This window comes from Mesocricetus auratus, unplaced genomic scaffold (assembly GCF_017639785.1).
Source record: "Mesocricetus auratus isolate SY011 unplaced genomic scaffold, BCM_Maur_2.0 Super-Scaffold_100707, whole genome shotgun sequence".
Lineage (NCBI taxonomy): Eukaryota > Metazoa > Chordata > Mammalia > Rodentia > Cricetidae > Mesocricetus > Mesocricetus auratus.
This window is the reverse complement of record NW_024429269.1, coordinates 2,759,358-2,784,227: the sequence shown is the minus strand read 5'-3', so window position 1 is coordinate 2,784,227 and position 24,870 is coordinate 2,759,358. Positions and strand designations below refer to the sequence as shown.

At 43.7% G+C, this 24,870-nt stretch overlaps 1 protein-coding gene across 1 annotated transcript in view; it reads left to right on the top strand.

Annotated features, from left to right (window-relative positions):
• Nuggc (nuclear GTPase, germinal center associated) overlaps positions 1-20,413 on the top strand; it is a 40,846-nt gene extending 20,433 nt beyond the window's left edge. Inside the window, exons 10-18 of the mRNA XM_040740677.1 lie at positions 3,425-3,530; positions 4,313-4,446; positions 7,913-8,077; positions 11,088-11,245; positions 12,507-12,645; positions 13,843-13,951; positions 14,445-14,581; positions 16,900-16,990; positions 20,208-20,413. Of these exons, the coding sequence (XP_040596611.1) occupies positions 3,425-3,530; positions 4,313-4,446; positions 7,913-8,077; positions 11,088-11,245; positions 12,507-12,645; positions 13,843-13,951; positions 14,445-14,581; positions 16,900-16,990; positions 20,208-20,353 (1,185 nt within the window). The 3' untranslated portion in view covers positions 20,354-20,413. The remainder of the gene's footprint in view (positions 1-3,424; positions 3,531-4,312; positions 4,447-7,912; positions 8,078-11,087; positions 11,246-12,506; positions 12,646-13,842; positions 13,952-14,444; positions 14,582-16,899; positions 16,991-20,207) is intronic.
• Positions 20,414-24,870: the final 4,457 nt, after the last annotated feature.

Here is a 24,870-nt window from a genome sequence, read left to right as displayed (position 1 = left end):
GATCTTTTCTAGTTCCATCCAGTTGCCAGCATATTTCCTAATGTCATCATTTTTAACAACTGTAAATGAACCATATTTTCTTTGTCCATTCTTCAGTTGAGGAGCATCTAGGTTGTTTCCAGTTTCTGGGTATTACAAGTAGAGCTGCTATGAACATAGTTGAGCAAGGGTTCTTGTGGTATGATTGAGCATCCTTTGGGAATATGCCCAGGACTGGTGTAGATGGATCTTGAGGTAAATTGGTTCCTAATTTTCTGAGAAACCACCACATTGACTTCCAAAGTGGCTGTACAAGTTTGCACTCCCACCAGCAATGGAAGAGTGTTCCCTTGCTCCACATCCTCTCCAGCATAAGCTGTCACTTGTGTTTTTTATCTTAACCATTTTGATAGGTATAAGACGGATCTCGGAATTGTTTTGACTTGCATATCCGTGATGTCTAAGGATGTTGAACATTTCTTCAAGTACAATTTATCATTTATACAGAGAATGGCTACTGATTTTTTTAGTTAATTTTGTATCCAGCAACTCCAATTAAGGTATTTATCAGCTGTGGGAGTTCCCTGGCAGAATTTTTGGGGTTGCTTATGTATGCTATCATATCATCTGCAAATATCCATACTTTGACTTGTTCCTTTCCAATTTGTATCCCCTTAATCTCTTTTATCTGTTTTATTGTTCTAGCTAAAACTTCAAGTACTATATTGAATAAATATGGGAAGAGTGGACAGCCTTGTCTTGTTCCTGATTTTAGTAGAATTGCTTTAAATTTCTCTCCACTTAACTTGTTGTATATTGCCTTTATTATGATTAGGCATGTTCCTTTTATCCCTGAACTCTCCAAGATCTTTATCATGAAAGGGTGCTGGATTTTGTCAAAGGCATTTTCAGATTCTAGTGAGATGATCATGTGGTTTTTTTCTTTCAGTTTGTTTACATGGTGGATTAAATTGACAGATTTTTCTATGTTAAATCTCTGAGATTAAGCCTATTTGATTGTGGTTAATGATCTTTTTGATGTATTCTTACATTCGGTTTTTGAGTATTTTACTGAGTGTTTTTGTCGCTATATTCATAAGGGTAATATATCTATAACTCTTTCTTGGTTGAGTCTTTGTGTGTTTTGGGTATCAGAGTAACTGTGACCTCACAAAATGAATTTGGCAATGTCCCTTCTGTTTCTATTTTGTAGAACAATTTGAGGAGAATTGGTATTAGCTCAATTTTGAAGATCTGGTAGTATAACGATATTTGATACTATATAGGGAAAAAACAATATATTTATTTATCAGGGAGAGAGAGTCGCACTGACCAGGAGTCAGAAGTGTGGCTGGCTTCCAGGAGAAACAAAGGGGGTTCCTTCTTCTTTCACTTCCTTTTATATCTACCTGTGTCAGTTTACATGTCTCCGCCCTCATGGGTGGATAGCTTTCTGGGGTTCACTCCTACATGGTAGAATTTTGCTCTAAAACCATCTGGCCCTGGGCCTTTTCTGATTGGGAGACTTAAAACTTGCTTCTGTTTCCTTGGGGGTTATAGATCTATTTAAATTGTTTACCTGCTTTTGATTTGACTCTGGTAAGTGCTATCTGTTGAGAAAATTGTCTATTTCCTTTAGATTTTACAATTTTGTGGAGTACAGGTTTTTGAAGTATGACCTGATGTTTCTCTGATTTCCCCTTTCTGTTGTTATGTCCCTCTTTTTGTTTCTAATTTTGTTAATTTGCATATTCTCTCTTCCTTTTAGTTAGTTTGGATAACAGTTTGTCTATCTTGTTTATTTTCTCAAAGAACCAACTATTTATTCCATTGATTCTTTGTATTATTCTCTTTGTTTCTTTTGTATTGATTTTAACCCTGAGTTTGATTATTTCCTGCCATCTACTCCTCTTGTCTGCTTCTTTTTCTTCTAGAGCTTTCAGGTGTGATGTTAAGTCATTGAGAATCCTCTAATTTCTTTAGGCAGACATTAGTGCTATGACCTTTCATCTTAGCGCTGCTTTTGTTGTATCAAAGGAGTTTTAAATTGAGCAGCACCAATGAAATGCTTATAAATTGACTTCAAGAACACATTTTTAAAAAACCAATTCATTTCATCCCAGAGACCCAAGCACGGTTTCACATATGTAAATCAATACCGTAATTTACCACCTACGAGACTGGAGAACAGAAACCACATGATTATCCCACTAGATGCAGAAAAGGTCTTTAATAAATTCCAACATCTCTTCATGATAAAATCTCAGAGAATTTAGGCATATAGGTGCATATCTCAACACTAAGAATATTGAAATAGGTATGATTATTCAGTAAGATACTTTTATGGATCTGGGAGAAGTTAGGAGTTGTGGGTAAATATGATCAAAATACATTTATGACCAGGCATGGTGGCATGTGCTTTTAATCCCAGCACTCATGAGTCAGAGGCAGGTGAATGTGGGTCTCTTTGAGTTTGAGGCTAGCCTGGTATACAAAAGTAGTTCCAGGACAGCCAGGGCTACTGCAGAGAGAAACCCTGTCTTGAAAAACAAACAAACAAACCAAAACCCCAACACATTATATATATATAATGCCGTAAACAGCCCTGGCACTGTCAGCCTGCTCACTAGGGCCACTCAGGCAGAGGTGGGAAGCCAGGTGACAACCAGTGCTGAGAAGTGGGACTACATCTGTGTCAGCTTGCCTCTGCCAATGGCGCTTTTTTGTGCTTTCAGTGTTTGGTTTGGGAACTTAACCCAGGGCCTCACACGTGCTAAGCACACACTCCACTGCTGAGCCCCCACCCCAATCCCAGGTTACTTAGGAACATTTATCTTCCTAAAAAGGATCCTCCTCTACACACTTACATCTGAGTCATTTTCTCTATGCATTTCCTGCTATAATTGAAATTTGAACTTCATAGTTAAGAGAATATTGTCCACACATCAGTTTCCTTGTGACCCTGCTAAGAGCAGACAGCTGGCAAAACTTAACATAGGAAGAATGTTGGCTGGAGAGGTGACTCACTTGGTAAAGTCCTTACTATGCAAAGCAAGGAGGTCTGGCTTTGGATCCCCCGTGCCTGAAATCCTGGTGCTGGAAGGCAGAGATAGCAGGAGCCCTGAGGCCGACTGATGGCCATTATATCTGAATCTGTGAGCTTCCATTTCAGTGAGAGGTTGTGACTCAGTTAATAGTAATTAGTAGTAATAATAGCAATTGTAATTGTATTAGTAATAACAATGTGGAAAGCAATTAAGGAAAATGCTTAACATCACCCCTGATCTCAACACACACACACACACACACACACACACACACACACACACACACACACAGCTGAAGGTGAATTAGCTGAGGCTGCCTACAGTGCCTCTGAGGCCTCTGTGGTGCTTCTTTCCCTGCCCTTGACCTGTTCTGCTGTCTATTGTCTCCCCTACTGCAGAGAAAACTGCCAGCCGACTCCAAGCTTCTGGAAGCCTCCGATCTGGTGTACACAGTCAGTGCTCATGAGTACTGGCAGCAGGCCCTCCTTACTGAGGAAGAAAGTGGTAATTCCTTTTTTTTTTAACCTTAACCATTAATACTTGAAAGAATAAGCTTGGCACTCTAAGCATCCTGCTCTAGAATGTCCATGCCACAGAAAAGTTTTATTCCCACTTAACCACAGTTTCTATACCTACTGGTACATATTATATGCTGTGTGAGTGTGTGTGAGTGTGAGTGTGTGTGCGTGTGCACACACACATAATCAGTTTGTTACCTCTTTGCATTGCTGTGTGTCTGAGATCAAAATTCTCTCTTCCAAATTTTATCAGAATTAGTAAGAGTCAAGACACTGGGTTATCCTTAGTGTATGGCTTGTGATTCTTTAATTACACAGTTACAGGTATCAGGCATAGTTAATGAATGTGTATTGCATGCTTGTCTGTGAGGTAGGGAAAACAGGAGGCTTGGCTCCTTTCTCTGCACAAGTTTGAGTCTAAATAAGGAGCTGATAAGCATCCATGTGCAAAGATGAAAGGGAAAGTCAGTCTTAGATGGTGGTGGCCATGAGCACAAAGGAAGACTAGAGAAACCTGAGGCCCATGGGCACCCCAGGGCTCTTGGTAGTCAGACAAGGGTTCAAGTTGGGGCTTAGCCTGAGCCTAATGGGGTTATGTCTACACAGGTCTTAACAGATGTGTCCATAGTTGAATGAATGGTGGTTCAGGAGCAGAAGTGTGACATGTTCCCCGGGCCAGGGAAACTGCTTCATGAACTACCTTTATGAATTTTATTGTTATAAATGCCTCGTCTTTTCAATATTATTTGTGCTGCTTGTTAATTCCAGAAATCCCCAAGTTAAGAGAATATATTAGAAAAAGGCTCTTGGACAAGAAGAGGAAGCTGGTGACCAAGTATGTCACTGAAGCCTTTGGCCTATTGCTCCTCACAGACACTTTCAACTCGGAGGAAAGCCTGCTGGTAAGGAAGACCCCTGGGTTGTCTTCCACTCCACTGGAACAGATCTAAGTTAGGTCACCTCTGCTGACCTAGGACCACCTAGCTGCCTTCACCTGATATGAATCTCATCTGCCTTTGCACAATCCCTCCTCCTTTCCTGGCATGGGGGAATGGACCTCACAGCATACCAGGACACAAAGGGACTCCAGGCTTTTAAACTGCAAGTCTTGTCTTTAAGGTGATAAAAGACAGATTGTCTACAAGCCAAGTCACACAGCCATCATTTAAATACATCTCATCTTGGTTAAGTTTCAGGAAAATGCCCCATGTCCAAAGGATTCCACAGCCTCCCCAAACAGCCCCACCAGGTAGGGACTAGTGCTTCAAACATAGAAGCTTGTAGGGGACAAGTCTCATTGGATTGTCACAGGAAGTGTAATGATAATTTGAAAGAAAGGGGATTGGAGGGGAGGAGTTCCAGCAAAAGTCTAGATATTTATCTTCACAGTCTAGAACGCAGACCTTTGGATGTTCATTTAAAAATTATGCTTTGTCGCAGAAATGGACAGGTGTCTCTTTGATAGATGACCCCCACACACACATGCACACACCAGAAGGGAGTTAACTGCCAAAGTAGAGTCTTGTAGACTTAGGGAGAAAAACCAGCCCTTTCACTGAATCACTGTGTTGTTTCTTTCTAAGAGACTGTGTATTCAGACAGCAACCAGACTGCATATGAAAACGGAACCCAGACTCACACCCTACTCTAAGGTGTCCAGCAAACCAACTCCTACCCTCTGCACCCAGTCAGGAAGCTAGCCCTCTGTTTCCAAGTCTGAACGTTTGCCAGAGATCAGATGGCTCTCTCTAGTAACAATCCAGGAAGCTGGACACCTTCTGTAGCCAACAGTTCCAATTGGCCAGGCCTTGATGAGGAGTTTCCCTAACCTTTAACCAGGCACAGGGAGCCAATTACGATTCCTTAACTAACCACACAGGGCTTCTCCCCACACTGAAGCTACGGCAGTTCTGAGTAAACAGAGCATGCTTTTCTCCCTCAGTTTTCTGTTGTGTGTTTCCACACATCTATGTGACCAACTAGTCCAGGAAAGGGAGGGGCTAAGCAGGCTCTTGGAAGAGGTCCTGGGCTGGTCCTGCACTGGGGAAGAGTAGGCAGAGAAGAGACCTGACCTCAGTGTGAAAATAAGCAGAGTGGCAGGTTGGCCCCATAATTCATCTGAAAGACTCTGTGGAGTGGGGAATGGAACACAGCTGTTTATTTGTCACACTTCTCAGGCTTTGTTCTGGCTTAGCTGCATGAGACAAAACAAAGCGAAATTCCAGGCATCTGAGAAGGTTTTTTTTTTTCCTTTTCCTTTTCTGATTTGACTATTGTCCTCTGAAATAGCTGGGGAAAGGTTTGACCTTCCAACTCCCTGAAAAAGTTCTGCGGGGTGAAATATGTCTTTTTGCCCAACACAAGATTGCTTTTGGAAGTGCCGATGGAAAATAAATCAAACGTGATGCCGTGTGTGGGTGGGCGTGTGTTTTACAAACACAAGGTCAGGGTATTTTGGGACCAAACCGGGAAGTGTCTGTCCCTGTTTGCTGTTCTTTGCCTACTCAGGGGTGCATGCAGCCCCTGGGGGCTCATCCCTGCCTCCAAACCTAAGCCATACAAGACACGGGCAGAGGCTGATGAGAATGTCACTGGGGAGGTCTCCAGGAATTTCAGCAGCTTTCCTCAAAATTCCTTGGCCTCCGGTAATGGTCTTAATTCTTTGATGGAAAGTTGGAAGACAAGAGTTCCATCAGTGCCTTTGGATTCCTGAAAAAGAAAGGAATCAACTCTAAAATGTGTGTGCTTTATCATTTTTTTTAAGATTGTGTTTCTAACCAAAAGTTTAGATCTGGGAGTGGCTAGTGATGTTAGGTGAAGTAATTATTTTTAGGATCAGTAGTAAGTAGCTCATGACATTTCAATGTCAAATGAACCCTGGACTTACTCATATAAAGTTCCAGCTTCCCCTCTTACTGTTCTTTATATCTACCACTCTACAGCAAGGATTTGTTCTGAGAAATATGTCCTTACCAACCTTATCATTGCATAAACCTCATAGTGTGTCCTTTCATGAATACAGGACAGCTTCTCACATATCTCCGCCCTGTCAAATCACCCTGTAATGAGGTCACTATCATCTGTGTAGTTCATGGTTGTGTAAAACATCGTCATACAATGCATGCCTGAGTGTGTTGTTTTTCCTCATCGGCAGCATTCTTCAAGAAAATGGGAGCATGGCTTTATTTCTATGATCTTATAGCTTTGCTCTTCAAAGTTTGGCTGAAGGTCCACATCAGTTCTGTAGCTGGTTGCTTTTTTTCTTTTTTACTCTTTTGGCTATTTGGGGGCCTACCACCCAGCTTCCAAATAAATCACATGGAGTCATATTATTACTTAGAAATGCTCAGTCTTAGTCTGACTTGTTTCTTGCCAGCTTTTCTTAAATTATCCTGTCCTTCTTTTGCCTCTGGGCTTTTACTTTTTTCTATCTCTGTATACCTTCCTTTATTTTTTACTCTGTGGGTGGCTGGCCAATGGAGTTCTCTCTCTTTTCTTGTTCCTAGATCTCCTTCTTCCTCTTATTTATTCTCTCTGCTTGCCAGCTCTGCCTATCCTTTCTCCTGCCTCTCTATTGGCTGTTCAGCTCTTTATTAGACCAATCAAGTGTTTTAGACAGGCAAAGTAACACAGCTTCACAGAGTTAAACAGATGCAACATAAAAGGATGAAACATATCTTTGCATCATTTAAACAAACATTCCACAGCATAAACAAATCTAACACATCTTAAGATAATATTCCACAACACAGTTCACTTAGAGGCTGACTAGGAACAAAGAATCTTAGGCCTTCAGATTTTAAAATTGAAGGCACATTGAAGTCCAAGGAACAATACCTTCAAAAACTGTTTTGTGTAAAGCCAAAGACCATTAGGACCATCCAATGCTAGTCAATTCAGATGACATTGAGAAAATCTGTTTTCTTTTTAAAATATTTTCACATTTTATATTAGTATTTATTAATCATTCATGCTAATGAGTTTCATTATGACATTTCATGCATGCATATAATATATTTTTATCGTATTCACCCCAGTGCCCTGTCTTGTCTTGATTCTACTCCAAATTTTGCTTTCATAATAATTGAATTGTCATTTGGTAAAAGATGAAAGATTTCTTCAACATAAAGAGCAACCAGTGTATAGACAGTTATTTTTAGTCAGTTATTTCCTCCAATAGCCTTCAACAGGCATTTTTGTTCTGTTTTCCATGCTAAGAGACCCAAGGATGTCTGTGCACTGAGGAAGCCCTCTGGGATCAGCCAGGGTGAATCTACTCTGGGTGAACTGCAAAATCTTGTGCTGGTGACGGGTTTTCCTGGCAACAGGGTTCCAGGAATCTGATGCTCTTTGTGACCTTGTCCCTAGACGGAGCACTTGAACGTGGGTGGCCTGAGGCGATTTGTGGAGGAGAAGATGGAGCTGCTGGGGAAGAGTATTGAGCAGTGCTTTGCTCGAATGGAGCAGCCCCTACAGGCAGGGGTCCAAGTGGCCAGGGCTTCCTACCGCCGTATCCTCAGCACATGCCTGGTGGTGAGTGGCCTTTTCCAGGGAACACCTGTGCTCTTCAGTAAGGTCAGCATGATCTCCAAATGCCTCTTACATTATCACCTTGCTTTTTAGAAAGATCTAGAAGAAAGCAAGACATGGCTTGCTCATGCCCATAATCTTACCATTCTGGGGGATTGCTGTGAAGTTTCGGGGTATGTAGTAAGCTCCCAAGTAATCTGGGGGAGATAAAGAGTAAGCACCTATCTGAAAAACTCCAAATGAAAATCAAGCAAGCAAACAAGCAAACAGCAGCAGGGAAAGAGTGAAAATTCGATGTAGGGAATCCTCTGCATGGAGGATTGTACCCCTGTGGCTGTGTGGGAAGTTAAGTCTGCAGTTCAATAGGAGGTCTGGGCTTCATGGTTTGAGTTTCTTAGTTTGAGTGTCGGTTCCACTAAACATCTGGGCAAGGCACAAACCATTCAGCATGTTAAGCCCATTTAGAGATTTCTTGATCATCTCTCCCATAGGATGGGGATGCTAAGTGTCTGTCTGCCCTACGTATCTCTCAGCATTGGTGCTATTATCAGTTATGTTAGACAGAAGGAGCATCTTGCAAGCCCCTTGCTTGGAATAAATAGTTTTATAGATCAGTCAGTTGTGTGGGGTTTCTCAAAGATGGAGCTGTAAATGTGGGGTAGAATTCTGTAAGACTAGGGGTGAAAGAGTTCTGTCAGGCAGCCATGACAGGATAGCACAGGCATAAGGTCAGATGTTGGCAGTGTTTGCTGAGACATATTTTCCCGACTTGGAGACAGTGGCCTGCTCATGGACCTTACATTCTCTCTCTCTCTCTCTCTCTCTCTCTCTCTCTCTCTCTCTCTCTCTCTCTCTCTCTCTCTCTGTCTCTGTCTCTGTATCTCTATCTCTGTCTCTCTCTCTCTCTGTGTGTGTGTGTGTGTGTGTGTGTGTGTGTGTGTGTACATGCTGCATAACCAGTGTCTTTCTCATAAGGACTCCCATCCTATTGAATATGGGTTCTATCTTTGAGATCTCACTTACCCTTAATCCCTTAATAGCCCCTTTAATGGTCCCACTTCTAAATAGGGTGATATTGGGTATTAGAAACCCAATGCCTAAGCTTTGGAAGGGGCACAGTTTAGTATATAATGTCCATCAACTTAAGGAGTGGTAGTGACCTAGCCACATAGCAGGATGAGATGGAAGATTCTAGTTCTGGAAGTAAGGCTCCAGTAATATGTTGTAGCTGTTTTTAAAATGACTTTGACATTAGTAGTGAAAATGTATGGCAGGGTTGTGAGCTTCCTGTGTGGAGAGGAGTGACATCTCCCACTGGCGGTGAAAAGCAGGACCCTTGGAAATATATCCTTCCGCCTCATTCAGACGTCTGTAATGCCAATCATACCAGACTAGCTTCAGGAAAAGCCCTGAATAACGTATGACTTCACACATTATTCTCCTGAGGCTGGGAAGCGACTTAAGCGGGGAGGGCCTTGTTCTGGCTTACAGTTTAGAGGGTACAGTCCACCATGGCAAGGACCTAGGGCTTCTCTTTGGATGATGGTGGTGGGAACTCGAAGCATAGCCTTTCACATCTTGATGGATCAGAAAACAGAGGCAAATGTCACTCTTGAGAACCGGCTCCAGTGGCTAAGCCACACATTTGAGAAGCTGTACAACTGCCTTAGACAGCACCACCAGCCGGGGGCCAAGTGTCTGGAATGTATTTAGGAAGAGAGGAGACAGGGAAGGAGAGATATTACAATGTATAGCACCATATATTATACATATTGGTGTAGCTCTTTTCTTAAGATAAATCACTGTTTAAAGCTCATGATGTCTGCCGGGCGGTGGTGGCACACGCCTTTAATCCCAGCACTCGGGAGGCAGAGGCAGGCGGATCTCTGTGAGTTCGAGGCCGGGCTGGACTGACAGCCTCCAAAACAATACAGAGAAACCCTGTCTCGTAAAAACAAAACAAACAAACAAACAAACAAAAAAGCTCATGATGTCCTACAGAACTTTTAGCAAACACGTTTTTATTGTCTTCACTTGATCGCTATCTAGATAAAACTGATTGATATTTCTTATAGCTCTAACTATAATAATAATAATTTCTCCTTCTTATCTCTGGACTTACTAGCCTGGGGGAAATGCCAAATATAAATAAATCCAATTGTATTTCATTAAATAGTCAACAAAATTTGCACTGTTCCTCAGGGATTCCAAGATGTATACTTACCGTTAGTCTGCAGCACATTGTTTTTCATTTATCCCATAGTTGTTCATTTAAAAATAGTTGTCAGTCACTATTTGAGTCATTGTCAGATGTGAACATAAAGATGGGTGAAGTTCTGGGCCTGAGCTCAACAAATCTGACTCTCCGGTGTCAGAGAGTGACAAGTGAGGAGACTAACAAATGAGGAATTGTCTGGCAAGGCCAGATAGTGTGCTGGTGACAAAACAGCGGTGAGAAACTTGAGGAAGGAAGGGCTTGCTTTGACTCACAGTCTGAGGGCACAGTCCCTCTTGGCAGGGAAAGCATGGCTTCAGGAGCATGAGGCAGCTGCTCGCATTGAATCCGCAGCCGAGAAGTAGAGAGAGATGAACGCTGGTGCCTCGCTTGCTTAGTCCTTTGTATTCATTCTGGGACCACAGTGGATAGAATGGTGCCATCCACATCTAGTGTTGGTTTTCCTGCCCAGTTAATTTAACCTAGAGTTAGGTTAAGCATGCCCAGAATTTTGTATCCTAAGTGATTCTAGAGTCTGTCAAGTTGACAGTATAAGTCATCACAGAGGCTTATAATTGGCATGAACCAGAGACCTTTGGAAGCCCAGGCAGGGCCTCCCAGTCAACCTAGAGATGTGACCATGATTGATTAATGCCTTAAGGACACATTTAAAGACCATGCTGTCTCATTTCCATCCCACAGATTCTTAGTAATGAACTTTGGCCAATAACAATGAGAATGTGACCTTATGACTTCCCAGTTAATTCCTACTGACTTGTTAATTCATTGTTTATCTAGAGGAGTAGAGGAAACCAAGGTTTTCACCAGACCCTGAAAGCTGTTTGCCTGAAAAATGGCGTCTATGCCTCCAGGACTCTGGCCAGGATTGACCTGAACGGAGCCCTGTCTCAGCCTATCTATGACCAGATTGACCCTGTGTTTGGAGACATTTTTAGGTAAAGAATCTTTCATCTTTCTCTCTTATAAATACACATCTGCAGGACATCAAGCCAGAGTCTCGGATTTAAGAATTTATTTTCTTGGCTCTGAAAGTGTAAAGAGTAGCTGGTCATTCGAGAAGGAAAGCTTAGCTTCTGGCACAACACAAAAGCTGTCTTGGTTTGGTTAACTTAAAATTTTCCCATGGTGACCCAAGGTGCAGATGAAGATGTTGCTTGTAGACTAATATTGTGATTGCCATTATTTTTCAAATACCTCCTATGTGCAGCAGGGGGTTTGTTTTCTTAGGGATCTGAGCCCTCGGACAGGGTATTTTGATTGGAGATTGTGGAATAGAGCAGGCACAAAGCCTTCAGAACTTTCCCCAAGTCTTAAAAGAAAAAGTGGCTCAGAGAGGGTGCTGCCTGCTTCTGGTGCATGCTCATGAACATGAATTGTGGGCAGGGTCCCTTCCCCGGGTCTCTTCCCTGACCTCTAACTCTCCCTCTACCAACAGAAAGAGGGTCTTCAGATGCCCAGTGCAGCAGCCTGTCCCTGGGTCTCTTCCCTGACCTCTAACTCTCCCTCCACCGACAGAAAGAGGGTCTTCAGATCCCCAGTGCAGCAACCTGTCCCCACCATTCTTTAAACACATCTGGGCCATCTTCTACCCCGCCCTGTCAGACACACTTAGAACACTACTCAGTACAGCCTCCTCTGCTGTGCTCATCAACATTTGTGTCTTCAAATGCTTCCTGTGACTCTACAGAGTGGCTTTGGTCCTTGACACGTGAGCAAGCAGATCATGCAGACCTGTGAGACCTTCCCAGTGTCACTAGATCATGAAAAAAACCCCAGGATTCAAAACTCAGGCGATTTTCTTGGTAGCCTGCTGCTTCTTCCTTCTCAGATATGCTGAAGGGGAGAACACCCCCTTCTTTTTACTGCCTTACACCTCACCGGTCTCTGAAGGCTCAAGTCCCACCCTCCCTAATGCTAGCACTGGCAATCCACAGACAGTGAATTTTGAGGTGAGCCCAGTCTCTGCCTCTTACTAGTTGTGTGATCTCGGGAATGTCCGCCATCCTCTCTGTACCCCAATTTTCTCATCTCATCAAGGGACTACATAGGTCTTGAGGCCAAAGGCCTAGAGCAGCCCAGGATCTGGCACACTATGGGTGATCTGACATCGTTGTTTTTTTCTTTTGTTTCATGCTTGTCTTGTCCCCACGGTCACCATCGTGACTTCTTAACCGGATGCATTGCTTTCTTCCATAGGGATGGGAAGCCAGCTGGCTCTGCTTTCATGTTGCACGTAGATGCTTTCAAACATTCCCTGGAGGAGAGAATGACAGAAATCGGGATAAGAAATGGCTGGAAATACGATGGGTACAAGAGAGGCTTCCTGATCCAGGAGGTGTGTTCCTCAAAGAGAGTGGAAAAGATGATCCACAGCTGTCTTCTCCCTGGGTTGTCTATGGACTAGATGCTTCTCTTCAGGGCCCTGTGAGATGTAAGATATGGCAGGATGAGCATGAGAGAAGAGGACCTAAGACCACCATGGAGGCCTAGGACACTCAGGAGAGCTTTGTTCCATGGAGAAGCAATTAGCCAGGGCATCTGAAGTGGTGAAGTTGGCACAGACCCCGGGATATTCATGGAACACGTAAATGTATAAGAATGTGCATCCCATCATAAGATTGGCACTAACCTCTCCATCATTTCTGCCAATTTTATGAAGGAGCCAAGAAGCAAAGCTTAGAGGAGTCAGACATTATCATCATCATCATCATCATTGTTATTATTATTATTATCATTATTTTAGGTTATTTGCTAGTGTTGACAACTCCAGGCCTAACTAGAATCACATGACGATGCTAGGAATTACTCTGGTGCCCCTGACCTCTCAAAGACCTTCTCTGGGTCTGTGTTCTACTTAATACACACTTTGTAGAGTGCGAGTCTTTGTCCAAGTATTGTAGGATTCCTTTAGGGAATAATGATGCTCTAGGTAGAGGTCTTGCCCACGGGGATCTGGCAGCTGAGCTGTTGGTATGGCATGTGGATAGCTGTATTAGCTACTTTTCCCAATAAAAATCCTGACAAAAGAAAATTAAAGAAGGAAGGAAGGAAGGAAAGAAGGAAGGAAGGGTTTATCTTGGCCCACAGTTTGAGGGTACATCCATCACTGAGGGAAAATCATGGCCGCAGCTGCTCACATTGCACCCACATTCAGGAAGCAGTAAATGATGAAGGTGGGTGCTACAGTGAATGATGAATATGGGTGCTAACCTTGCTTTCTCCTTTTGATGCATGCCCCACTGAATGTAGTGGTGCTACCCACATTTAATATATGATTGCTATAGATTCGTTAACCAGAAATTTCATATATGATTTCTACAGGTCATTTAATCTGATCTATATAATTCTCACAGATATTCGCAGAGGCTTGTGTCCTTGGATATTGTAGATTCTGTCAAGGCAACACTATTCGTCAACACAACAGCCAATCCTAACATAAGGCAGGGGTTGGGGTGACATACACTCAGACACACCTGAGAGCCTCTGCCAGAGGAACCATGCCAAATGGCCTTGTGTTTACATGCTTTCTCAGATAAGCGCCATCCTGGGAGGCCTGGAGAGTCACATCTTCCGTAGGAAGAGGAAGATCTACGAGTCTGTCACCATCTCCATCCAAAATGACCTGAAGCCCTGCTACGAAGGTGGCCCCAGAGAGATACTTCCTCTTCCTGGTTTTCTGGGATCCTACTTCCTACCAGCTTCCTGCTCTGCTGGGTCTTTATAAGAACTCATCCCTCCAACCTAAGTTCTTGTAACGCTCTCAGCCTACACACCAAAACAGCTGGAGGATGCAGGGAAGGGAACCGAGGGGCCTCTCTATCTGCAAGTTGCCTGAGCCCCTGGCCTGTAGCTTAGGACACAGTTCTTATTTGTGCCTTCTTTAGATGCTCGTGGATCAACTCTCAGGACCCTTCTTGAGTTTATTTTAGGAAATGATTTTGTAGCCTGCTTAATTCAGTCATTGGGTTTTCTGAATTCTGGGTGTGTTTTTTGTTTTAACATGAGATATATATGTACACATGTGTTTTTCTGCTTGCTTGCATGCCTGACTTTTCTTCTGATGTCATAGGTTTTGAAGCAAGCCCCTGCTGTCATGTGACTGTGGCTATCTGTTTTTTGTTTGTTTGTTGTCAGAGGCAGCTCAGATCACTGGCAAAAAAGCATGTGAGAGAATGAAGGATGCCATCAGAAGAGGGGTGGAACGGCAGGTGGCCGAAGGCATGTTTGAGAGGGCTCAAGAGAGAATGTGGCACCAGTTTCGACAGTTGAAGGTACCCTACATTTGCAGGGGGAGGTCCGGTCCTGGGGAGGGCAAGTGGGGAACTGGCGGAGGAGAAATAGTAGACACCTGGGCCAGGTAGAGCTGGATGCCTTCTGTCCCAGGCCTAGCCAGTGCCCACAGAGCCAACCTCCTTTCTCCCCTGCCACCAAGCACTACTGCTGGCTACATCACAGGCCTGTGACTTTAGAAACAAAGTCATCCATTGGACAGTCATCCACAGTAGTTAGCTGAGTGCTTGGGTCTTTGCAAGCATTTCCTCACTGAATCCCCAGCAAGTCTGTGAGGTGGGTACTATTGTTGTAGCCCTTTTATGCATTAACAAACCCAGTGGAAGAGATGAGTCAAGAGACCACAGCTACTGAGAGGCAGAGCTAGATAGAGTTCAGGATCAGGTGACGCGGTGCCCATATCTCCAACAGTAGCATAATCTGAAGCTATCTTATTTTTTAATAAGGAAGATGGCTCAGCTCCATACAATTTTGGTAAGTAGAAGTCAGAACATAACCAACCGTAGGTCAGTGAGTGGTAGAACCTGGCACAGATTCAAGTTCAAATCCATCTGTTTCTGAAATGGTCCCTAAAAGTCCTCTTGGGGAGGAGCAATAATGTGAGCAAAGGAGTCAAGACCATGATGGAGAAACCCACAGAAAAGCTGACCCAAGCTAGTGGGAGCTCACTGACTCCAGACTGACAGCTGGGGAACCTGCATAGGACTGAACCCTCTGAATGTGGGTGGCAGTTGTGTGGCTTGGGCAGTTTATGGGGCCCCTGGCAGTGGGACCAAGATTTATCCATAGGGCATGAGCTGGCTTTTTGGAGCCCATTCCCTTTGGAGAGATACCCTCTCAGTCTAGATACAGGGGGCAGGGCCTTTGTCCTGCCTCAATGTGATGTGACAGACTTTGTTGACTCCCCATCGGAGGCCTTGTCCTCCCTGGGGAGTGGATGGGGGTGGCTTGGGGGATGATAGGAGCTGGAGGAGGGAAGGGCGGGGGAACTGGGATTGGTATGTAAAATAAAAAAGATTATTTGAAAGATTTTTTAAAAGTTAAAAAGAAAAAGTCCTCTTGGACTTAAGTATCTGGTCAGGTGTAGGTGTCAGGTGTGTGTGTGTGTGTGTGTGTGTGACTTGGTTCTGCGTCTGTCTCTTGGCTTGCTACCTTCTCCCATCCAAGTGACAGAAAACATTCCTCTTAGTCTCATTAGCCCCTCCCTGGCCAAGCATGACTTCAAAGTCTTCTGTCATCATTCAGGCTTAACTGACCTCCATCCCACCCACCACAGGAAGCTAGCTAGTGGCAGCATCAGACCAACTCTTCACTAACCTCCCTGAGATGGCCTGTCCTACTTTTCCCCAAGTCTCCCCACTTCAGTTTTAGAAAACCCAGTCTCTGCTGTATAAAGCATGGAACTTCCCTTGGACTAGGTGGGAGCTATCTTGTTTATTTGCAGCTGTTGTGTCTACTCAGTTAACATGGTATCATAGTCCAGAAGTACATGTGGAATACCGACCAAGCTCTATAGAGTTGATTGCCACCGAGTTAGTAGAAACTGGTGCTCAATGAAACATTGCCACTGAAAAGGGACTAATATCCTGACCAAGTGCATATACAACTTAAATCACAAAAATGTAGACAGATAAGAATGAATAAGATTATTTTGTACTCTGTCCTCTGACTTTTTTCAAAACTTGAGAATATTAGTCAATTTTTAACTATTTAAATATCTTTCTTTTACCAAATGAATGGAATTTTGTTTTACACATATTTAATGTGAGATAAGTTCCTTAAAAACTAATCTCTGGGCTGATGAGACAGCTCAGCAAGTAAAGGCACTTGCTGCCAAACCTGGTGACCCAAGTTTGATCCCTGACCTACATGGTAAAAGGAGAGACTGATTCCTACAAGTAGTCTTCTGGTTCTACATGTGTGCTGGCACATGTGTCCCCTCCCTCTCCAAACTAGGTAACTAACTGTCCAACTAACTAAAAATGAAAATAAGTGGATCCCTTTATAATGTTCTTAGAAAATGAAGAGCAGAAGATTATTCTACTGAATTATTGGTCAGTCTCTGCTAAATTGATCAGCTATGCAGTGTCTTAGTTGGGTTTCTATTGCTGCGAAGAGACACCATGACCACAGCAACTCTTATAAAGGAAAACATTTAATTGGGGCTGGGCTTACAGTTCAGAGGTCTAGTCCATTATCATCATGGCAGACAGCATGGTGCTGAAGAGGTAGCTAGCTGAGAGTTCTACGTTCCCTTAGGCTGCCTCATCCTAACCCATCTACTGTTCTTGTCATGTAGCATGGAATCACAGAGAAGGTCAAGGGAAGTATCGCTACCATGCTGACCCTTGCTTCCCCCCAGGGAGATGGTCTCTACAAGGAGCTTGCAGGTGAGTAGAAAGGCTTTTGCATGGAAGGCAAGTGTGTAGTTGTCCCTGGTTGAATTCAAAGACATCAAAGTGGGACTGGAGAGATGGCTCAGCAGTTAAGAGCACTGGCTGCTTTGCTAGAGGACTTGAGTTCAACTCCCAGCACCCACATGGTGATTCACAGCTATCTGTATCTCTAGCCCTAGGAGATCCAATGCCCTCTTTTGACTCCTGTGGGTACTGCACACACATGGTGTACACACAAGTATGTAGTCAAAACACAAATGTATTAAAATAAGTAATAAAAATTTAAAAGCATAGATATCAAGGTGAGAATTTCTAGAACAAGTCATGCAGATGATGGTTTTAACTGTCCCACTCTGCTGAGGACCCAACAGAGACTAGTGCTCAGACTCAGTGGGTGCTGTCTTGTCTAAGTCTCCCAAGTCATAGAGATGCTAGCCACTGCTCTGTCTTTTTGATGCAGTAAAAGAGACAGCCTAGGCCATGCTTACTCCCGAGTTTCCATATCTGGCAACTGGCAAATAGTAACCCACAAACCCCCCTCTGTCCCCACAACCTTTCTTCCAAGGTGTTGCCTCCTTAGAGAAGATACCATTTCCTGGTGGCAGAGGAAAAAGATTCCCCTGATATACCAAACCCTGAGAATGTAGCTCTGCCTCCCTTCCCCGCCCAGAGCCTCATCCAACTACCTTGTATAAATGAGATGGTGGCCAAGTGTGTGTGTGTGTGGGGGAGTAATTGAGAAATTTCTGGCAAAACTTACCCTGTGCTTCGGCTCAGCATCCCAGGAATCTAGGAATTAGCCCTCTCAGCAGCCTCATGTGGGCACAAAATGGCACAGACAGGGTTATGAGAGCTGCAGTAAGTGTGGTATCACAAGGTAAGACAGGGTTATCCGAGCTGCAGTAAATGTGGTATCACAAGGTAAGACAGGGTTATCAGAGCTGCAGTAAGTGTGGTATCACAAGGTAAGACAGGGTTATCCGAGCTGCAGTAAGTGTGGTATCACAAGATAAGACAGGGTTATCAGAGCTGCAGTATGTGAGTGTGGCACAGGCTATGGTAGACGCGTGGCTAGCTGGCAGTGGAGCAACCGCTGGAAGCCATGAAACACCCCATCCCAGGACACAGCAGTAAAAAGCCATGCCCAGCATGTGTTGGAGAGAGGAAGAAAGCATGCATGGCATGTACTCATTTGTGAAGGACGTCTCCATGAGGACTTAACATAGTCACTGTATCACTGATTGCCTTTAAGGAAATCTCATACTTGCTGAAGGTCTTCCAAACTGTCCAGGCCTTCTGGACAGGGTACTGCCCCAGGTTTGATCTAAGTTCTACCTGCCTAGATGAAGCATATCATAAAAGAAGAGTGTGCCAGATGCCAAGGTTATAAAGAGGATCAAATGGCAAACTGTGCATTCCAGTATTGCCTGGTTTGTCAGAATGGAACCTTCAAAACTGGAGGGTTTTTTTTCACTTAACAATAGATTAGCGTCACATTCAAGGGGCTCCCAGGAGAGAGACAGGGAATAGCAAACCAGCAAGTAGAATATATGGGGAAGGTGCCCAAGGAAGGTCTCATCCGGAATGACACTTGAGACCTGAGGGGAGGATTCACTATAGTAGCAAACAGTTATTATAGTTGCTGCCAAGGAGAGATGGTTCAGGCTAGACACTGGGGAAGCTGTGTTAGCCAAGTTCTAGAGGGTAGCTTTGAATGGTGGCCACCTATGCAGGATTGAAGAGCAATGGGGAGGGAGGCCTTCCAGAGATTCATCAAGGCAGAGACCTTCCAGAGATTCATCAAGGCAGAGACTTGGGTTCTTACTCACCTCCTGGTCATGGATTCCAGAGCAGGCCAGGCTCAGGCAGGTTCATCCACGGATGGTCAGCTAATGACAGACAGCTGGAGTCAGACCTAAGGTTAAACTGATGTTTCTCCTCTGAGGACTGTGTGGGCCAGAGTTCTCCAGAAAACCAGAACACAGAGAGTGTGTGTGGATATGGAAAGGGCTACATTTGAAGAATTGGTCCACTCGGTTGTGGGTGTCATGTTCATCAAACATTTGGTGGAAGAGCGCAGCAGGCTGGTGACTCTGGAAAGAGCTTGAGTTCAAAGGTGGTCTGTGCAGAACCATGAACTGACGGCACCGGTGAAGACCAGGGTGATCAGAGAAGCTCGTCTTACTCAGAGGGAGGGCCGCCTTCAGTTTGTGGCATGCCACATTAAGGGGAGGTGGTGGCTTTACTCGAGGTTCACCCATTTAAAAAGTAGCTCACAGACAGTCAGACTAATCTGACAAATGTCCATACACTGTGGCCTGGACAAATTACCCATCATAACCGAGCCTGGCGGCACATGCCAGCAGTTCCTGCACTTGGGAGGCTGAGGCTGGAGGATTGCCTGGATTTAAAAAGTGATCCACACTGTTTCAAAACAAAAACGTTAAAACACACAAATAACTAACCAAACAAATCAAAAACAAAACAAAACAAAACAAACATATAAAACAAATACCAAACTAACCACAGTGAAGACATAATCAGAATGCAGATTGGAAAATGAAAATCTTTGATGCCAAAACAGAGCAAGGCAAGTTCACTGGGAATAGAGGTTGGGCAAGAAAGGCAGTCTAGGGGAAAGAGATGTGCCTGGAAGTGGTACGGGCCGATCTGACTGTGTCCTCTGCCTTGTGTCTCCTTCACTGGGCTCTCAGGAGGCCTAAGAGAAGATCAGAAGGTTTTTTCTAAGACAGTGTGTGTGTGTGTGTGTGTGTGTGTGTGTGTGTGTGTGTGTGTGTGTGTGTGTGTGTGTGTGTGTACTCACATAAGTGCAGGTGTCCAGGATGACCAGAGGCATGGGATTTCCCTGGAGGCTGTGTACTGCCCAGTGTGAATTCTGGAACCTGAGATGGGATCCTCTGCAAGGGCCATAATCCCCTTTAGCCACTGAGCCAACTTTCCAGCCTCCCAAGGCTTTTTAAGTGGCCCTTTTAAGGGTGACCTCCTCATCCATGCTGAGATGAGACTTCAAGTAACAAAGAGATTCCCTGACTTGACTGGATTGTTTATAAAACAAGGAGACCGGATTATCTTGATTCTTCCAGATCTTATACCCTTATAAGTGACAGGGTTGCTCAGGGCTTCATCAGGAGGGGCCGGTCTCTGTTCTTGAGACAATGTTGACTGCGCATACCTGTCTGCTTCACTCTAGATGTCAGGAGTGAACAGAAGGAGATGGAAAAGCTCCACAGAAGCCTGAGGGAGGTGGCTGAGAACGCACAGCTTCGGAGGGGCATGCAAGATTTCCTCCTACGAATGTCCCCCAGCAAAGCAGGCCCGCATGGAACAAAACTTTAGTTTGGGGAACTTAAACCTGAAGTGATGAAAATAAGCCTGGAACCAAATAACCAAAATTGTTGCTGCTTTTGTTTTTGTTTTATTTTGTTTGAAGCAGAATAAAAATCATTCCTCATCTTTTGGACTTTCTATGTAACATAAAACCAGTACATCATTATTTCTGGTACAATTTTCTTTTACAGCCCCAAACCTGTCATCCTGAGTCCTGAGTAGACTCTTGAAGTCTAAGGACAAGGACCATATACATCACCGTAGACAAATATTTATACCTTTGAAAGCTTAAACATCAAGCAGAAAGTTTTAAATTTCAGCCTCAGGTACCAGGTTGTGTCTCGCTTTAACAGTGCCGAGGCTTTGGAGAAAGAGGTAATGCTGTCCTGTGGAAATAAACCTAAGACCAGGGTGTTATTTACTTTTTGGCGGTTGTGGTAACATACCCTTGCAAAAGCAACTTACAGGAGGAATGTTATGTTGGTTCAGAGTCTAGTGTCTGATCCACGGTGGCAGGGAACTCGTGTCTAAAGGACTGAGGGTCCCTGCTCACATCCTCCGCAGTCAGAAAACAGGGTGATGAACGCTGGTATTCGATTTCCCGCTAAATGAGACTTAGTTGGACCCCCATAGTGCTCTACTCTTTGTGGTTGGTATTTAAATTTAAAGAAAATTTCACTTCACACAGACAAATACATAGCTGGAATATGGGGAAATGGTTTTTAATATCTATTTTAATTTATCAGTGGGTTAGTTCTTTAATTCTATGGCCTTGAAGACTGGTGGCTTATTTTTTAAATGTACTTTATTTTTTAATGTATGTGGATGTTTTGCCCACACATATGTGGGTGCACCTGTGTGTCTGATGCCCATGGAGGTAAGAAGGGGGCACTGGATCACCTAAAACTGGAGTCACAGATGACTGCGAGCCACCATATGGGTGCTAGGAATTGAACCTGGATTCTCTTCAGGAGCAACCTGTGCTCTTAACCACTGAGCCATATCCCCAGTACCCAAGAATGGTGCTTTCTTAAAGGCCGGTCGCAGTGTAGGAGCTGAAACTGAATCAGTGAATTTTGTCTTCAAATTCTGTTACACTAAAATCCATTGTGTTATTTTACACACACACACACACACACACACAGAGAGAGAGAGAGAGAGAGAGAGAGAGAGAGAGAGAGAGAGAGAGAGAGAGAGAGACAGGCCCTTCTCTTTTCTCTTTTCTAAACTCATCTGCCTCAGCTCCTAAATTCCAGAATTACATGTGTGTGACACTCCATGTGGATTATCTTATGTACTGTGAATGCATTTTTTAAAACTGGTGCATGATCTTATACTTAAGGCGTTTTGAAAATACTTGTCCACTAGGTTAAGCAGATATTCTAAGTGTTGAGACCTTTTATCACACAATATCACCAAGTCATATTTCTTCAGTAGAGTCACCAGGAAAGTCCTGAAGTAGTGGGCAGCTGTGACACTCACAGTAGTGAGCACAAATTGGAATACAGCTTTGGTTTTCTCCTAAGGGCTCATCTCCTCATTGGCCACAGATACTGACAGTTGTTTGAAGTGAAAGGTTTGTATTCAAGCCAGTTTCCACTGTATAATCACATATAATCAATCAGTTTGTTCATCATGTCAAGTAAAAATGAACTTCATGAGGACAGTGTCACACTCAGTCCCACAAGTACTTGTCTCGGAAGCAGCAGAAATGTTTCAAGCATGTTCCCTGTTTTCCTACACAGAGTTAATAAAAAGGCACCCATGTAAATCATTAGTAGAATTAACAAGTTAGTCCATTGCTTTGGGGGATGCTTTTTTTGAAACTGTTTTTTGCTTGTTTCAGATTGAAAATTTATAGTAATAAAAGAAACAGCAATATGAATATAGCTTGAGGTCACTATCTTAACCGTAGCTTGAGGCAACTGCCCTTAGTTGCTAGTAAGGTACAGGTGGCTCTACTCTCTTTTTCTTTTCTTTTTTTTTCTTTTGAGACACGGTTTCTCTGTATTGTTTTGGAGGCTGTCCTAGAACTCACTTTGTAGACCAGGCTGGCCTTGAACTCACAGAGATCTGCCTGCCTCTGCCTCCCAAGTGCTGGGATTAAAGGCGTGCACCAGCAACACCCGGCTCCTCTTTTTCTCCCCACTTTTATATTTAAATTAGAAACAATCTTGTTTAATATGTCAATCCCAGTTCCCTCTCCCTCCTCTCCTCCCCTGCCCCCCACTTACCCCCTATCCCATTACCTTTGTGCTCCCCAGGGAGGGTGAGACCTTCCATGGGGGATCATCAAAGTCTGTCACATCATTTGGAGCAGGGCCTAGGCCATCCCCTGTGTGTCTAGACTGAGAGAGTGTACCTCTAGGTGGAGTGGGCTCCCAAAGTCCTTTTGTATACTAGGGATAAATACTGATCCACTGCCAGAGGCCCATAGATTAACCACACCTCCAAACTGACATCCTCATTCAAGAAGTCTGGAACAGTCCTATGCTGGCTTCCCAGCTATCTGCCTGGGGTCCATGAGCTCCCCCTTGTTCAGGTCATCTGTTTCTGTGGGTTTCTCCAGCCTGGTCTTGACCTCTTTGCTCATCACTCCTCCTCTCTACAACTGGATTCCAGAGTTCAGCTCAGTGTTTAGATGTGGGTGTCTGCTTCTGCTTCCATCAGCTGCTGGATGAAGGCTCTAGGATGGTATATAAGGTAGTCATCCATCTCATTATTGGAGAAGGGCATTTAAGGTAGCCTTTAACTATTGATTAGATTGTTAGTTTGTGTCAACCTTGTAGTTCTCTGGACATTTCCCTAGTGCCAGATTTCTCTTTAAACCTATTCCATCTATTAAGGTATCTCTTTTCTTGCTCTCCTCTATTCTTCCCCTGACTCAATCTTCCTGCTCCTCTCATGTCATCCTCTCCCCTCCTCTTCTTCCCTTCTCTTTCTCCTAACTTCCTCTTCCCTCTCCCCATGCTCCCAATTAGCTCAGGAGATCTTGTCACTTTCCCCTTCTCTGGGGACCATGTATGTCTCTCTTAGGGTCCTCATTGTTTCCTAGCTTCTCTGGTAGTGTGGATTGTAGGCTGATAATCTTTGCTCTGTGTCTAAAATCCTTATATGAGTGAGTACATACCATGTTTGTCTTTTTGTGACTGGGTTACCTCACTCAGGATGGTTTCTTCTCATGCCATCCATTTACCTGCAAATTTCAAGATTCCCTGTTTTCCCCCTGCTGAGTAGTACTCCATTGTGTAAATGGACCACATTTTCTCCATCCATTCTTCAGTTGAGGGACATCTAGGTTGCTTCCATTTAAATATTTCAAATAATGCTGCTATGAACATAGTGGACCAGATGTCCTTGTTGTATGAATGTGCATCTTTTGGGCATATGCCTAAGAGTGTAATTGCTGGATCTTGTGGTAGGTTGATTCCCATTTTCCTGAGGAACCGCCATACTGATTTCCAAAGAGGCTGTACTGAGTTTACACTCCCACCAGCAGTGGAGGAGTGTTCCCCTTTCTCCACATCCTCTCCATCATAAACTGTCATTGGTGTTTTTGATTTTAAACATTCTGAGAGGAGTAAGATGACATCTCAGAGTTGTTTTGATTTGCATTTCCCTGATGGCTAGTGATGTTGACCACTTTCTCATGTGTCTCTCAGCCATTTAAATTCCTCTATTGAAAATTCTCTATTTAGTTCTGTAGCCCACTTTTAAATTGTATTATTTGGTGTTTTGGTGAGTAACTTCTTGAGTTCTTTGTGTATTTTGGAAATCAGTCGTCTGTCAGATGTGGGGTTGGTGAATATCTGCCATTTTGTCTTGTTGACTGTGTCCTTTGCCTTACAGAAGCTTCTCAGTTTCAGGAGGCCCCATTTATTAATTGTCGATCTCAGTGTCTGTGTAGGAAGTGGTCTCCTGTACCAATTCGTTCCAGGGTACCACCTACCTTCTCTTCTAAGAGGTTCAGTGTGGCTGGATTTATGTTGAGGTCTTTGATCCATTTGGACTTAAGTTTTGTGCATGGCGATAGATATGGATCTATCTGTAGTCTTCTACATGCCAATATCCAGTTATGTTAGCACCATTTGTTGAAAAATCTCTTTTCTCCATTGTATAATTTTAACTTCTTTGTCAAAAATCAGGTATTCCTATGTGTGTGGGTCCATATCAGGGCTTTCAATTTGATTCCATTGGTCTACCTCTCTATTTTTGTACCAATACCAAACCGTTTTCAGGACTATAGCTCTATAATAGAGCTTGAAGTCAGGGATGGTGATGCCTCTGGATGCTCCTTTATTGTACAGGGTTGTTTGGCTATCCTTGGTCTTTTGTTTTTCCATATAAAGTTGAGATTTGTTCTTTCAAGGTCTGTAAAAAATTGTGCTGGGATTTTGATGGGGATTGCATTGAATCTGTAGATTGCTTTTGGCAAGATTGCCATTCTTACTACATTGATCCTACCTATCCAACAGCATAGGAGATGTTTCCATTTTCTGGTATCTTCTTTAATTTCTTTCTTTAAA